This window comes from Pan paniscus, chromosome 22 (genome assembly GCF_029289425.2).
Source record: "Pan paniscus chromosome 22, NHGRI_mPanPan1-v2.0_pri, whole genome shotgun sequence".
In the NCBI taxonomy this organism is placed as follows: domain Eukaryota; kingdom Metazoa; phylum Chordata; class Mammalia; order Primates; family Hominidae; genus Pan; species Pan paniscus.
In genome coordinates, this window is record NC_073271.2 from 41,521,918 (window position 1) to 41,538,808 (window position 16,891).

The following is a 16,891-nucleotide window of genomic DNA, read 5'->3' on the forward strand; positions in this document are numbered from 1 at the left end:
GCCCTCGATGGCTGTGCGGACACCAGAGGCTGAGGGAGGACACACACTCCATGGTGGGACAGCACCCCCGGGTCCACCAAGGCCAGGTGGATGCTTAGGCTCCAGGGCCCTCGTGGCTGCTCCGGCGGTGCCGTCACCTCTGGAGACAGGGCCCGACTCTGCAGGACGGCACCAGTGGGGGACAGCAGGTCCTCTAGGGGGTGTGGGGTTCTGAGCTGTTAGCCTCAGGCCCCTCAGGAGCGGGCAGGTCATGATAACAAGAGTGGCTGCGTGCGGGTAGCCCATGGCTACAGCTTCCAACGGGCATTTCTAGTGCCCTGGCCAGATGGCCGGCCAGCGGGGGCCATGGTACCACAGCACTGTAGCCTAGCAACAGAGGAGACCCATTTTCTCATCAGGGATAGAGCAGGGAGTCAACTCAAGGTCAAACTCCACACGCACTGGGACAGGCTGTGATGATACGCAACCCAGCAGCCAGGTCAGCTTGGCTTCCAGGAAGGGAGCCCCTTGGCCCTCCTGTTGTCATAACTGAGAGCCAGAGAAAGGGGCCCCACAGGCTCTGGGGCCCTGGGGACACAGCTGGGTGGCTGTGTTGTGGGGTGCTGCCTTTCTGGGATCCCACGGGGTTGGCGAGCCATGCTCTTCCCCAGCACCTCGCTGGCCTTCACAGGCATGATGCACTTGTCTGCGTGGGGTTTGCTGAGGGAGTTTGTGGTTAACGTTGCCTTTGTTGAGTCGAATGAGGACGCCATGTTCTGCACTCAGCAGCTGGAACGCTCAGAGGGGAAGGCGGTGGGATTTGAAGGCTGCTTCCTCTATGAAGTCAGACTGGGAAGGACGATCTCAGGCCTCAAGGCAATAGGGTGGGGGCACTTCAGACTGGGGCACTCTCCTGTGTCACCCAGGTCCCGCGCACCCCCAGGGAGGGGTCTCACCTGTCCTGTCAACTCTGCTCCATCGGGATCCATGGGCCCTCTTCCTCCTTGGCTTGGGTCGTCTCCAGTGAGCTCCATCATGGGCCTCCCAGCCGCCCCATCAGAGCCAAGTGGTTCCTGCCTTCCTGCAGACCCCAAGGTCCCTCATGACGACACGTGTGTCCTCCGTCTCTGGCAGGCCTGAGGCCGCACTCACCCCAGGAGGCGCCGAGGAGCCGCAGGGAAACTGCCAACTGCTGCTCCTTTTGCCTCAGCTTCTCTGCTCCCTCCACCAAGGGGAAGAGGCCACGCCGAAACCCTGGTCCGCACTGCTCATGGTGCCATCTGGGCACACAGACTCCTGGAACGAGCCACAGTCAGGCCCTTTACATGGAGCTGGGCAGGGGCTGGGAAGGAGGCCTGGATCCCTGGCCATGCTGCTAGCAGGACTTGGGCAACACCAGGGTGCTTTCTGAGAGTGCAAGTACATGGTGAGTGTGCTTGCCTGTGTGCATGTGTGTGTGCGCGCATGTGTGTGTGAGCATGCATGGCAGAGCTGAGCATGCATATGCACTCTATGTGACATGTGTAAGCATGTATGTGTGTGAGCTTGTGTATGCATGTATTCATGTGTGACGTGTGAGTGTGTATATATGTGAGCTTGTGTATGCATGTGAGTACTCACGTGTGACATGTGTGAGCATATATGTACGTGTGTGGGATTCTGTATGCATGTGCGTATTCACGTGACGTGTGAGCATGCATGTACATATGTGATTGTGTATGCATGTGAGCATTCATGTCTGACACATGTAAGCATGTATGTACATGTGGGGGCTTGTGTATGCATGTGAGCATTTGTGTCTGACACATGTAAGCATGTATGTATGTGTGCAAGCTTGTGTATGCATGTATTCATGTGACGTGAGCATGTATGTGTGAGTTTGTGTATGCATGAGTATTCACATGTGACGTGTGAGCATATATGTACGTGTGATTGTGTATGCATGTGAGTATTCACGTGACGTGTGTGAGCATGCATGTATGTGATTGTGTATGCATGTGAGCATTCATGTATGACATGTAAGCATTGTGTGTGGGCTTGTGTATGTGAGTATTCACGTGACATGTGTGAGCATGTATGTACGTGTGTGATTGTGTATGCGAGTATTCATGTGTGATATGTGAGCATGTATGTACATGTGTGTGCTTGTGTATGTATGTGAGCATTCATGTCTGACACATGTAAGCTTATATGTACGTGTGTGGGGGCTTGTGTATGCATGTGAGTATTTACACGTGACATATGGCATAGCTAAGCATGCATGTACATGTGTTCATGCATGAGCAGGAGTGAGCATACATATGTGTGCATATGTGGGTGTTCGTGTGTGAGCATGTGCGTATACATGCGTGCGTTTGAGTGATGATGTGAGGAGGCTTATGTAGTAGCCACCCTTGCCAGGTGCTTCCTGGTGGGAACCAGATCCTGGGGGCTGAGCTGTGGAGCCGTGGCAGAGCCGCACTAGGATTTCCAGGAGGTTAAACGTGCGATGCTGTGGAGGTGCTTGGAGGTGAGGGAACCCCGATGGTGGAAAGGAAGCTCTCAAAGCACTTGGAGGTGGAGGAGTCCTGGACACTGGGCAGGAAGGGTGGGGTCAGGAATGGAGTGGACAGGGGAAGGGTGGAGGGAGCTGGGCACCCTGCAGATGGCAGGGTGGGTGCTCAGTGCGATGGGGCTGCCACCATCCTCCAAGTGTGGCCCCAAGGGCCGGAGCTGCTCTCCCTCCATTGCTAGGCGTAATCAGTTCCTTGCGCCTGGCTCTGCCCAGGAGGTGTATGTTGGGGGGCATGAATGCAGGGCCAGCCCAGCTGGCCAGTGACCCTCTGAGCACAGAGCCTTCGGGATGGGGCTGGGGGCGTCCCCCACAACAGAGTTCCCTCCCTGAGATGCACTGGCGGAGGAGGGGGCAGTCTCTGGAATTTCTGTTTGGAGACTTTCTGGAGGCGTGTTCAGGCATAAAATCACAGCAGCAGCAGTCAGTTTTCAAGCAAAGAGACTATTCTCTGGGCATCTCTAAGACGAGTTTGAGCAGTGTGGGGATTAGTTTTGGGAGCACGGCCTCACTGAGATGCAGATGTTTGCTTGTGGAATGCCCGCGCCTGCCCTCGAGAAGGACGTGGCACTCAGCTGCTTGAAACAAGGCTGGGTCCCAAGCAGCCCAGCCCTGCCCTGTGGACAGCAATCGACCGATGGCTACAGCATGTCCTGACCTGGGGACAGCTGGGGACAGGTTGTGGGGCTGTTTCGTCACAGCTGCTGTCACATCAACTGACCCCAGCCCTGGGGGAGGGTGGCTGCAACCCCAGCCGCACAGCCTGGAGGAGGCAGGGTGACGAGGGACTCCAGCTGGGGGAGCTGGCGTGCAGAGCACTGAGGGGGTGGGTGGATTGTGGGGTGAAACCTGGGTGTGTGCGTGTGAGGATGTACACATGTGTGAACGTGTGTGAGTGAGCACGCCTGTGTAGACTGCCTGGCTCCACCTCTTATGGGCTCCGTGGTCTTCAGTGGGGTCACCAGGCTCACGCCTCAGTTTTCTTCCTCTGTGAAATGGGCCGATGGCCGGGCTGCACACAGGTCCTCAGAGGGCATAAGGCACACTCAGCACCCACTGCTGTGCCTGGGCAGCTGGGGGGGGGCACAGCAGCCACTCACATGCCACTCACATCCCTGTGGGTTACCCGCTGCCTGGAATGTTCCAGTCTAACCAGATCCTTTTGTGGACGGGGAGACTGAGGCCGGGAAGGAGGATGCATTCCTGCCCCAGTCCCGGGCTCCGTCTCTGCTGGGTCTCCTGGGCAGAAGGTCAGGAAGGGCTGAGAGGGACACAGTCCAAGGCAGGTAAAGCCCCAGCTTCGAGGGGAGGCACAGCAGCTCTGAGAGGGTCCGAGCCCCTCGAGACCCTCCCCGGGATGTTTAACGACTTGGGCAGCCATTGCAACAGTGGAATTGGCACTGCAACAAGCTGAGCATTTTTTCGGTTCCAAGTTTCCCACAACACAATGGCTCCAGGCCAGGCGCCTCTGGGCGTTCCAGGTCAGAGGGGGAGCAGGGGCTGGGGGCCGCTGCCTCAGTGCTTCTGGGATGGGGTCCTGGCTTGGAGCCCCAATCCAGAGACTCAGCAGCCCTGCCCCGGCAGAGCCTAGCGGAGCACGTTGGGAACCCTGTGGACACTGCACACAGCACCCTCTGTCCTCACGGAGCCTGGGGCTGCTGCAGGGCCGTGGGAAAGAAGTTATAAATCCTTGGGTGCTGGAACCCCCGGGTGCTGGGCACCTTGATTCCAAGGCTGGTGCCTTCTTTCCTTCTGCAAGAGTGGGGGGTGGAAGACAGCCGGCCAGAGGCTGGGAAGCCTGCACAGGGGAGGGCAGGAGGGCGTGAGCCTGGCTAGCCCCACCTCCAGGCACAGAGGCCCTCCCGCCGCCCGCAGCTCCAGCCGCACTGCCCCGATGGCTCCCTACCCCTGTGGCTGCCACATCCTGCTGCTGCTCTTCTGCTGCCTGGCGGCTGCCCGGGCCGACCTGCTGAACCTGAACTGGCTTTGGTTCAGTAATGAGGACACCAGCCACACAGCTACCACGATCCCTGAGCCCCAGGGGCCCCTGCCTGTGCAGCCCACAGCAGATACCACCACACACGTGACCCCCCGGAATGGTTCCACAGAGCCAGCGACAGCCCCTGGCAGCCCTGAGCCACCCTCAGAGCTGCTGGAAGATGGCCAGGACACCCCCACTTCTGCCGAGAGCCCGGACGCGCCAGAGGAGAACATTGCCGGTGTTGGAGCCGAGATCCTGAACGTGGCCAAAGGCATCCGGAGCTTCGTCCAGCTGTGGAATGACACTGTCCCCACTGAGAGCTTGGCCAGGGCGGAAACGCTGGTCCTCGAGACTCCCGTGGGCCCCCTTGCCCTCGCTGGGCCTTCCAGCACCCCCCAGGAGAATGGGACCACTCTCTGGCCCAGCCGTGGCATTCCTAGCTCTCTGGGCGCCCACACAACCGAGGCTGGCACCTTGCCTGCACCCACCCCATCGCCTCCCTCCCTGGGCAGGCCCTGGGCACCACTCACGGGGCCCTCAGTGCCACCACCGTCTTCAGGTAGAGCTTCTCTCTCCTCCTTGCTGGGCGGGGCCCCTCCCTGGGGAAGCCTGCAGGACCCAGACAGCCAAGGACTCTCGCCCGCCGCAGCCGCTCCCAGCCAGCAGCTCCAACGCCCTGACGTCCGCCTGCGCACGCCACTTCTGCACCCCCTGGTGACGGGCTCCCTGGGCAAGCACGCGGCCCCCTCTGCCTTCTCCTCTGGGCTCCCGGGCGCACTGTCTCAGGTCGCAGTCACCACTTTAATCAGGGACAGCGGTGCTTGGGTCTCCCACGTGGCTAACTCTGTGGGGCCGGGTCTCGCTAATAACTCTGCCCTGCTCGGGGCTGACCCCGAGGCCCCTGCCGGTCGCTGCCTGCCCCTGCCGCCCTCCCTGCCAGTCTGCGGCCGCCTGGGCATCTCACACTTCTGGCTGCCCAACCACCTCCACCACGAGAGCGGTGAGCAGGTGCGGGCCGGGGCACGGGCGTGGGGGGGCCTGCTGCGGACGCACTGCCACCCCTTCCTCGCCTGGTTCTTCTGCCTGCTGCTGGCCCCCCCATGCGGCAGCGTCCCGCCGCCCGCCCCGCCACCCTGCCGCCAGTTCTGCGAGGCCCTGCAGGATGCGTGTTGGAGCCGCCTGGGCGGGGGCCAGCTGCCCGTCGCCTGTGCCTCGCTCCCGACCCAGGAGGACGGGTACTGTGTGTTCATTGGGCCGGCTGCAGGTAACTGGCCGGCCCCGATCTCCCCACCCTTTCCTTTTTGCCTTGCCAGGTAAGTGTGGGCGGGGCTGACGTGAGCCTGGTACAGGTTCCCCCCACACCGAGTCTCTACGTTCAGGGGCCCGTGGCCCTCGGGAGGTGGGAGAGCTGGGAGTGAGGCCTCCTGTGCAGGGAGGAGGCCAGCGTCTGGACGGGAAGAGGGCTGGATGAACCGCAGCCGATGTGTCCAGGTGCCACCTGGGCCTGAGGCTCCCTGAGCATTTTAGCGCATTTAGTCCTCAGCACGGTCCCGAGTTACCCTGCCATGCCCCGAGTCAAGAGGGGAAACTGAGGCGTGGGGCAGTGGCGTGACTCACCCCAGGGAGCCGAGATTCCCGCTCAGGTGTGGCTGCATCAACATTGCTCCGGTCACTGAGCTGCACGGTTCCATGCGCTTCCTGGGAGCCCCAGCGTGCTCGGGCCAAGGGCGCTGCCGCGTGGGCAGTGCAGAGACCCTCCCAGCGTGGGGACCAGGGAGGTCTGCAGGGCCCGTCCTGAGAGGGAGCCTTTCATGTCCCCCTCCCCATCCTGAAGCACACAGCCTCCCTGCCACAGTGGGGGCCGCTCCTGGGCCCAGGGGACGTTGCCCCATCACCACGTGGCCTGGCCTTGTTGCTGGCTGGACAGTTGGGGGCAGGAAGAGGAGGGAAGGGGGGACTCTTTAACCTCCCGGGGGCAGGAGCAGCCCAGGAAGGACCCCAGCAGCTCCCTCCTCTGTCTCCTCTGTGTCCGGGGATAGACGGGGCCCCTGAGCTGTGCCTGCCCCATTCGGATTCTGCCTGCTGTGTGCACCTGGCAGCCTTGGCCCGGAGGCCCTGTCCCCGCCCCTGCAGGGTGAGGTGCTCTGTCCTCCCCTGCTGTCCTCCCCATAGTGCTGAGGGGAAGCAGCCTTGCTGTTTGCTCTTTGGGCTTTGGGACAGGGTTGGTGGGGGTTAGCAGCTGTGCCGGACCTGGAGGTGGGGGTACCTGCAGTGGAAATTCTGGTGGACGCCCACCCGCCAGGCTCCGTGAGGGATGACGAGCTTGGTGATTCCCCTCGAGTTTCAGGCCAGTGACCGTTTCTCTCAGCAAAGCCCAGAGCCTCTGCAGACCCTGTGTGGGGCCTGGGGAGTGGCCGAGGGGCCACAGACAGGGCAGGGACAAGTGCTGACAACAGGTGGTCCCAGGAGTAAAGCCCACGTGGGCTGGAATGGAGGGGCAGGGAGGGAGGGAGGGAGGGCTGCAGCGGGGCCTGGCTGAGCCTGAGGGGGGCACAGGAACTGCGCAGGGGGGGCCTGGTGTGTGCAGGAGTGGGGGCCCTTGTGGATGCGCCCCAGAAGCATAGGGCCGGAGCTTTCCGAGGCAGGGGCCGTGCCCGCGGCTGTTGGCATCTCGTAGGGCTGGAGCTCTCCGAGGCAGGGGCTGTGCCCGCGGTTGTTGGCATCTCGTAGGGCTGGAGCTCTCCCAGGCAGGGACCGTGCCCACGGCTGTTGGCATCTCGTAGGGCTGGAGCTCTCTGAGGCAGGGGCCGTGCCCATGGCTGTTGGCATCTCATAGGGCTGGAGCTCTCTGAGGCAGGGGCTGTGCCCGCGGCTGTTGGCATCTCGTAGGGCTGGAGCTCTCTGAGGCAGGGGCTGTGCCCGCGGCTGTTGGCATCTCGTAGGGCTGGAGCTCTCCAAGGCAGGGACCGTGCCTGCGGCTGTTGGTATCTCGTAGGGCTGGAGCTCTCTGAGGCAGGGGCTGTGCCCGCGGCTGTTGGCATCTTGTAGGGCTGGAGCTCTCTGAGGCAGGGGCTGTGCCCGCAGCTATTGGTATCTTGTAGGGCTGGAGCTCTCTGAGGCAGGGGCTGTGCCCGCGGCTGTTGGCATCTCGTAGGGCTGGAGCTCTCCTGAGGCAGGGGCTGTGCCCACGAATGTTGGCATCTCAGGGCTTAGATGTCACCCCCAGGGCAGCTGGCACTGCCACAAGCAGCCAGATTCCTGGGTCCCACTCATGCTCCGTCCCTGGAACACCCAAATGGCAAGCAAGCACCAGCCGCCTTGCGGGCAATCCCCCCAGAGCCACACCCCACCTGGCTACTGTTCCCCACCAAGCATGTGGGTAGGGCAGCCCTGCAGGAGCTGTACTGCCTGGAGGGACCCGGATCCGGTGTCCTGGAGCCCCGGGAGGCTCGAGCACAGCCCACCTTGTCCTCCACTGCAAGCCCATGGAGGCAGACAGGACAGCGGTGGGCTGGGAGGGCTGCAGCCTGTGGGAGGGGAAACGCCAGGCCTACACACCTGACCCTGCCCTAGCCCTGCCAGCCCGAGACTGTCTGGGATCAGCTGAGCACTGTGAGCAAGCTTCAGCCTCAGGGAAGGTGCCGGTCTCCTGGGAGTTGGGGCACAGCTGCATGGCTTGGGGGCTGGGGTCCGAGTGGGGCTGTGAGGGCGAGGAATTTCTGTAACTGCAGCTGGCCCGGTCGGTGGCACAGCCTGATGGGGACTTTTCACTGAACATCTGGACAGCTTGGTAGTGTCCCCGTGCGAGGGAGGCCATGTCCCGTGCAGGGTCCTGGGGGACTCCATCAGCGTTCCTGGCCTGCATTGCCTCTGGCCAGGGGTGGGCCTCAAGCTTTATCAAGGAGCCCCTTCCCAGGTGTGGCCTGGCCGGGAGGGTCCTGCCCCCTCTTCTGGCCTCTCAGCTCCTCCCCAGCCCAGGCTCCTCTTGGGTTAGCCCCAACTCCTGCCGGGCCCCTATGTTGGGCTGGACACTCCCAGCCCTGGGTGAGGGGCAGGAGGAGGAGGGGGAGCCCAGCCTGACCCCTCGGGCAGACTGCGACGCCCCGAAAGTGGGGGTGCTGGGCTGTGATCTGGGCACCAGAACAGAGCCCTCGAGGCCCACAGAGGTCCCTGGCTGCATCTCCAGGGGTCAGGGAGTATGTGCCCCTGAAGGGAGGGGAGCTGGAGGGGTCCTGCTGCCTCCTGCCCGGCTCCATCTCCAGCGCCCCCTCCACCTCATCCTGGGCACTGCCCTGTGTGTCCACCCCGCCGGCCCACCTCGAGGAGAGCGTGGGGGACAGTGCAGCCGTGCTGGGGCATGGGGGGCGCTCAAAGGGAGGGTGAACCCTGTGGTCAGCACACAAGCAGGGACCCTGTGGAGGGTTTTGCTGTGTTGTGGGCTTGTCCCTCAGGTCCACGAGGAAGGGAGTGAGGCCCCCTCACACGGGAGGGCCGGGGTGGGGTAGGGAGGCTCCCTTGCTGCAGCTGCCAAGAGTGAGTGAGCGGGGCTTGGGCTTGGGCTGCCCGGGACACTGCCTCCAGGAAGCCCCCTGGGCTGTCTCAGTGGGACTCTGTGAGTGACACATGGAGCTCAGGTCACAAGGGCTGTGGGAGTGTCACCCCACAACAGCAATGGGTGCCTGGCCCTCTGGACTTTGCTCTCTACACCCCTCCTGAGCTCTCACAAACCCTGGCCCCTGGGACCGTAGCAGAGGCAGGTGATGTTTCCAAGGAGTCCTACAGGCAAGCATCCTCTGACCTGGGAGCTGCGTATTGTTCCCGTTTACAGGTGAGAAACTGAGGCCTAGGAAGGACAGACACGTGTGCGTGCCGCAAGTGTGGCTAGCAAGAAGGGAGCCTCGAGGGGGGCCCAGCAGCCTGGCCCCAGAGCGCTCTTCAGCATCGCAGCAGATGCAGGACAAGCAAGCTCCCAGCCGGGGAGCACCAGGAGACCAGCAGGCGTCCACCCTCGTGGTGCAGGCCATCTGATGAGGGCAGGGACCAGTGCCAGGATGGATGGTGCCCGTGCACAGAGTGGGGCGCAACTGGGCACAGCTGCCACCGGGGTGCTAGGGAGGCGGGTCCACACACACGCCGGCCAAGTCGCTCATCTCAAATGCACGAGTCCCGTGATCTTGGCAAGTGGTGCACAGGCCCCTGGGCTGGGGCTTCCTCTGCCTCCACCCCCATCACTGGACATTCGGAGGTCAGTGGGAGGCCACGGGAGTGCACGTGAAGGTCACGTCACCATGATGGCCCCGAGGGGCTGCTCCTTCATCGCTCCTCCCTACCCCATGGGCCAGCCACTGGCACACAGGTGTCCTTACACGGTGCTTACCTCTTGCTCCTTTAGTCAAATGCAGAACTTGAGAAAATGTCCCTTCTCCTTAAAATGCTTTGATTTGTTTGACGTTTCCATGTAACTTTGGTTTAAGAAGGGAGAAGACCACTCCGTGGGAAATAACTCATGCTTATCTCTCACCGCTTGGCAACCTACAAATATTTTTTTCGATGATGCTGGCTAAGCTTCTCGTAAATTCTCCATGCCTCTTAGATGCACCAAGAGTGACTCAGCATTTAACTCCTACTGGAGTGTCAAGGGCCCAGTGCATTGGGTGCAGTTGTCTGTGGGTACAAGATCTTGTGTGATTCTGAACTAAGCACAGACAGAATGAAAAGCACAGCACTCCAAACAGGGCTTCCTGCAGGTCCTTTTACATATATTTGGGTTTTTGTATATATCTAAAGTCAAGCTAGTGGACATCTATCACTTCAACCAGTTACCATTGTGAGTGTGGTGAGAACACTTAAGATCTACTCAAGTTTGAAGTGCCATATGCAATATAGTATTCTAGCTGTAATCACCACGTGTACATTAGACCTCTAGAACTTTTCCTGCATAACTGAAACTTTGTACCCTTCGACCAACAGTCACATTTCCTCTTCTCTGTGGGCTGGCCTCTGCTGTGCCCTGTTAGCATTCCCAGATAAACAAAAGCTAAGGGGGTTAATTGCCACTAGACCTTCCCTGCAGGAAATGGTCCAGTAGTCCAACAGGTGAAATGAAAGGACACTACTCAGTAACAGTAAGTCAAGGAGGCCCCCGTTGCCTATGCACAGAGTGGGGTGGCAGCTGTGCCCCATTGCACCCTACTCTGTGCATGGGCACCGTCCATCCCGGCACCAGTCCCTACCCCTTATCAGATGGCCTGCACCATTAGGGTGGACACCTGCTGGTCTCCTGGTGCCCCCCTGCAGGGCTCTTGCTTGTCCTGCATCTGCTGCAATGCTGAAGAGCAGTCTGGAGCCAGGCTGCTGGGCCCCCCTTGAGGCTTCCTTCTTGCTAGCCACATCTGTGGCACACACACATATTTGTCCTTCCTAGACCTCAGCCCCTGACAACCACCATTCTACTCTGCTCCTATGAATGTGACTTTTTTAGATCCCACATGTGAGATCATGCAGTATTTGCTTCTATGCCTGCCTTATTTCCTTTAGTTTAATATCCTCCAGGTTCATTCATAAAAAGTGCAGTTACAAACTGTTGTTGCAATACCAGCTTTTATAATTGCCCATGTATTTACCTTTATTGAGATCTTCATTTCTTCATGTGACTTACTGTTACTGACTAGTGTCCTTTCATTTTACCTGCTGGACTCCCTGGACCATTTTCTGCAGGGCAGGTCTAGTGGCAATTAACTACCTTAGCTTTTGTTTATCTGGGAATGCCAATTTCTCCCTCACTTTTGAAGGACAGTTTTACTGGATATAGGACTCTTGGTTAACAGTTTTTTTTTTCTTTTAGTACATTGAATATATTGGTCCACTGCCTTTTGGCTTCCAAAGTTTCTGTGAGAAATCTGCTGATAATCTTATTAAGAAGCCCTTGGATGTGAGCAGTTGCTTTTCTCTTGCTGCTTTCCAGATTCTTTCTCTGTTTTTGAAAGTTTGATGATAATGTAACTTGGTGTGAGTCTCTTTGAGTTTACCTTACTTGGAGTTCCCTGAGCTCTTAACTGTTTATATTCATGTCTCCCAACAAATTTGAGAAGTTTTCAGCCATTATTTCTTCAGTTAGTCTCTCCGCACCTTTCTTTTTCTCTTCTGTTTGCAGCTTCCACGGCATGCATGCTTCCTTGTCTCTTGATGGTGGCCACAAGCCCCTTAGGCTCTTTTCACCTTTCATTCATCTTTTGTCTTTGAAAATTTCCATTATCTTATCTTCAAGCTCATTAATTCATTCTTTTGTCTGCTCAAATCACCTTCAGATTCCTCTAGTGATGTTTTCAATTTCAGCTATTGTACTTTTCAGTTCTATAATTTCTTTCTGGTTTCTTTCAAGGTTTTTATATTGATATTTCCATGTTGTTCATACATCACTTTCTTGACTTTCTCCACACCTTTCTGTAGTTCTTTGAGCATCTTTAAGACAGTCATTTTAAAGTCTTTGTCTAGTAGATCTGCCATCAGGTCTTTTGCAGAGACAGCTTCTGTTGATTCATTTTTCTCCTTTGAATGTGCTATATTTTCTTATTGCTTTGTGTGCCTTGTGATTTTGTGTTAAAAAGTGAACATTTGAACTCAGTAATGTGGCTCTTGAAGTCAATTTTGCCCTTCACCAGCGTTTGCTTTTTTTTGTTACTTTTTAAAAAATGTTTTGTGTCTGTGCCAGAAATCTCCCTTAGGTGTGAACTTCAGGTCTTCTCAGGTCTTTTCTGAGCCTGTCCCTTTCCCTGGGTGTGTGCAGCCACTTTCTAATTTTCCTCTTACATGCTGCTGTTTTTCAATGTCCTGTTCTTTCATGTTTGGCTCCCAAAGGAGGAATAAGATAAAAATGAGGGAGAAAAAACAGTGCCAGCCCTCTAAATCCCCTTCAAGTCACTTCAGCTGGAAGGGGGAGCTTGCAACAACAGAGGGAGTGTAAAACAATGGCCCCACCTCCCTGTCTGCACATCTGTGATCCCAGGCAACCTGATCGGAGCACAGGTTCTCGATGTCTGCAGGACAGGGTCCTTTTTGCCGTCCTGTTTCCCACAAGCTGTGTGGCTGCTGCTCCAGGAACTCGTGCATGGCACCTGCTATGGGAATGGGGGTGGAGGATGGATGTGTGGCTGCTATTGTGCCAAGAGCTGGGGTTTAGCTAAATTAACCACCCGTTACTGTCCAAGCCTTCCTCTGGACATTGCAAGCTTTCAGTAGACTCCAGAGTTCCAAAAGAGTTCTAAGACAAATTCTGCCCATGCACTTGTTAATTAGTTGGGGAGATGGATTCCTGGCGCTTTCCATCTGCCATTTACCAGAGTACTCCAGAATCATTTTCAAACACGTTTCTTTCTGTCAAGAAATCAAGTCTTGGCCAGGCATGGTGGCTCACGTCTGTAATCCCAGCACTTTGGGATGCCGAGGCATGCGGATCGCCTGAGGTCGGGAGTTCGAGACCAGCCTGACCAACACAGAGAAACCCCATCTCTACTAACAGTACAAAATTAGCTGGGTGTGATGGTGCATGCCTGTAATCCTAGCTACTCGGGATGCTGAGGCAGGAGAATTGCTTGAACCTGGGAGGTGGAGGTTGTGGTGAGCTGAGATTGCACCACTGTACTCCAGCCTGGGCAACAAGAGCGAAACTCCATCTAAAAAAAGAAAAGAAAAGGAAAGAAATCAAGTCTTGAGGCATCATCATTGTTATATCATGTGCAGGTGTCTAGCCTGGATGCCACCCAGCTATGCCAAGTGCGGGGAGAAACTCCCTATGGGCACTGTGGCTGGGTCCAGAGCTCAGAGGCTGGAGCTTTGAGAACTGGGCTGGAGCCAAACCATGATGGAAGCCTCTAGCTCTCAGGAAGAGACACACATCTGCGGGGGCAGAGTGACCACATTTCCAGGTTGCCCAGCCCTCGGGAGTGGCACAGTGCCCAGGCACTGGGGCAGAGGTGGATCCCGTAGTCCCTCGGTGGGAGCTCCAAAGCCTCCCGTTTTCATCTCTTCCTCTTCCCGGGATGGGATTTGGGGGATGAGATCTTCCTGGTGGGCTGGAGTCTGTCCCAGAAGTCAACAGCCCAACCTGGGGCCAAAAAAGACCCTCTTAGATAAGGCAGGCCCTCGGCAAGACTCCAGCCACACATGAGAGGGTGGAACAGAGCTCCTGAGTCCCACTCACCACAGCCACCTGCAGTGGTCAGGTGGGGGCACCGTGTCCATTCCCCCATGGGTTTGTGCCAATTTGCATATAGGTATGTAGCTTCCTATTGGCGACTGTAAGAAATTGCCACAAATTCAGTGGCTTAAACCAACACAGCTGTCTTACCTTTCAGTTTTGGAGGTCAGAGTCTGAAACCAGTTCACTGGGCTGAAACCAAGGTGTTGTCAGGGCTGGGTCCCTCTGGGACTCTGGAGGAGAATCTGTTTTCTTGACTTTTCCAGCTTCTAGAGGCTGCCGCTTCCCTTCACTCAAAGCCCCTTCTTCCCCCTTCAAAGCCAACGGTGTCGGACAAGTCCTCATGGTGCCATCTTTTGTCCTTCGATTTTAAGGCTTTGTGTGGTTAGATGTGGATCATTTCCCATCTCCAGGTCCACAGCCCGAGTCCTGGCTGCAGCATCCCCTTGCCACGTAAAATTACATTTGTGGGTTCCAGCTGTTGTGCCGTGGACATCCTTGGGGCCATGGCTCTGCCCACCACAGTTTGTCCATGTGCACGGCTGCACATGTGTACATATGCATGGGAGTCTTACTTTGCATTAATGGGATTGCCCTGTGTCTGAAAGTTCCTCTTTCCTTTATCCTGCATTTCAGGAGTCTCCATAACTCCAGGGAGATGCTCTGGTCTTCGTGTTGTTCTGGTCTTTTCCTCAGCCCCTCCTGACTGAAGCACTCGCAGGTATTTCTGCTTCTCTGTATAACAGATGACCCTGCGGACACCTGCTCAGCCCCGACTGGCGGGTTCATCGCACAGCCTCGCCTTTGTTTATCAGACACCAGCTGAGCCACCCCACCTGTGCCTGGCGTGGGTTTTGGGTCAGCGCTGACGGTGGAGAGATTGAATGTTGTAAACGTGTCCGAGTGTCAACAGGAAGTCTCCACCCGGGGACAGGGGCCCGTTTCTTAGGTTCTTTTTAGCCTTCCGTGGGGGCTCTGCAGCCTTGGGATTTGGTGGAGGTGTTTGTTCTGAGGCTGTTTTTCTTTGATGCCAAGATGTCCCCCCGGGCACTTCACTGCGTAAGTGCTATGGTGTGATGGAGTGATGATGGTGGCGCACTCTTCAAGCTCTGGATCAGGTTCCGGAAGCTCTGTGTGAGTCTTACTGAGGTGGTTATTTTCTCTTTTCCCTGGAAAGTGGGCTGAGAGCACTCCATGCGGGCAGGAGCGGCCCTGGCTCTGCAGGACTGGAGGGGGCTGTGCCGGAGGGCGGGGGGCTGGCCAGGCAGCCTTGGATCTTGTCCTCAGGAGCCCTTCAAAGGGGCGGCAGAGACTCCAGGCCCTGTGCCCCGAAGAGTCAGGCTGGGCTGGTTCTGGGGAGTGGCTGGAGCACCTGGTGCTGAGCACAGGTGGGCGTCCGTGGAGTGCACATGTCTGAGGGTCTCTGAGGGGTTTGCCCTTTTCTTCGGGGCCACGGTGGCCGTGAGGGATGCAGGACATTGGGTGTGGCCCTCGAGGACTGGTCTGTCTGGAGCCCACTCCCCCGTGGGTGAACGCAGCTCCTGGTGGAGAGCCCAGTTTGGGGAGAAAGGAGGGTCTTGTCCTGGGAGGTGTCAGACAAAGCCGAGGATGGGACTCACAGGAGACCCCCAGTCAGGCCATGTCAGGGTGAGGCTGGGAGTGAGGGTCCTGGAAAGTCCGGCTTCTGGGAGAGGGCACTTTGGCTCAGAGGCTGCCACTGCGGAAGGGATGGACGTCCCCGGTCCCCTAAGATAAGGGACCCAAGGGGAGGGGCGGGGACGTTCCACACTGGTGTGAGAACAGCGGAGAGTCCCAGCCAGAGGTACCCGCTGCTCTCCTGCGGGGAGGATGCTGGCTGCACTGTCTGTCCTGGGCATATTTAAAGGGGCCTCTGTTAACACACACAGGACTCCAGAACCATCCACACTTCTGGCTGGCCTGATTCCTGAGGGGGAAATGGTCTTTAAAGAAGCAAGCACCTTGATCCAAAGGGAGGTGGTCCAGCAGGAGGGGCCGCCCCACCATACCCAGGAAGGTTGAGCTCTCACACCAGGGAAGGCTGAGCTCTCGCACCCGGGAAGGCTGAGCTCTCGCACCCGGGAAGGCTGAGCTCTCGAAATGGGGTTCAGGCATTTGCTGTTTGATTCCAGGACATCTGAGACAGCTGGGCCCGTACCTCGGGGAGTGGAGGCTGCGCCATTCTCTGCCCATCCAGCATCTTAGGGCCGGGCATTTGGAAGCTGGCTTCTGAAGGGAGCCCCCAGGAGCTTCGTGGAGAGGAGACGGGACAGCTTTGGAAAGGGCTTTGCTGTCACTGGGGTCCCTGGGGCCGCCGGTGTAGCGTGCTGGTACCCTCCAGCCCAGGAAGGTGGCAGCTGCCGCATCTTGCTTTCCCAATGACGGAATGTTCTAGGAAGGGTGGTGGGAGGTTTCTCCAAGGTGAACTCGGGGGCAGCTGGGCAGCTGGCACGGCCTCTGGCCCCCAGGCCGAGTCCTGTTTCCTGATCTTAGCACAGCCCCAGCTTGGACATGTGGGACCAGGGCACTTCTTATGAGAAAAAGGATCATTGTAACAGCTGCCATCTGGATGGACGATCATTGTAACAGCTGCCATCTGGGCGGACGGCGGCCTCTGTCTGAGGGGGATGTGACCGCTGGCCCCCAGAACCCAGGCTCAGCCCGTTGGGACCCCTCTGCCCCTGGCCCAGACTGTGGCTGCAAAGGCCGGGCTCTGCCTGGCACGGCAGGTGTGCTGGGAAGTCACTCTGAGCAGGGTCTGCCCTTGAGTGGGTGCTGCCCCCCTCCCGTGGGCAGGAAACGAGGTGTGAGAACTCTGGGCACCGGGGCTGCGTCCTGGCTTGGGCTCCCTGGGCGAGGGATGGACAGGGCTCCTTCTGACCCTGGGCTACTGAGTCGAAGTGAAGTCAAGCTCCGCCTGGGCAGGAATGAGTGGAGTGAGTCACCCGGCGCTGTGGGGCATTTGCACGGAGCAGCGGGGCTGGTGGGGAGACTGTGGCACGTTGGCAGGTACGTCAGGCATGCAGCCCCTCCAAGGGGTGATTGTGGCCCCGAAGGGAATCAGCATGGGGGGGTGGGGAGATACAGCTTGTCCTTGCCACATGAAGCACCTGGCCCAGCGGGTGAGCCGGTGCCCGACAGCGCTGGGTGAAATCCCACACCGTGT

At 58.1% G+C, this 16,891-nt stretch overlaps 1 protein-coding gene across 9 annotated transcripts in view; it reads left to right on the top strand.

Annotated features, from left to right (window-relative positions):
• The window catches only part of COL18A1 (collagen type XVIII alpha 1 chain), a 115,540-nt gene that overhangs the window by 46,958 nt on the left and 51,691 nt on the right, over positions 1-16,891 (top strand). For 2 of the 9 annotated variants that reach the window (XM_055105293.2, XM_034947942.3), the window contains exon 1: positions 4,410-5,775. The exons of 4 other annotated variants lie outside the window; for them this stretch is intronic. In XM_055105293.2, the coding sequence (XP_054961268.2) occupies positions 4,425-5,775 (1,351 nt within the window). In that variant the 5' untranslated portion in view covers positions 4,410-4,424. Of the gene's footprint in view, positions 1-4,409; positions 5,825-15,773; positions 16,735-16,891 lie in introns of those variants that run through there. 3 more of the 9 variants (XM_034947943.3, XM_034947946.3, XM_034947948.3) reach the window with 3 other exon arrangements.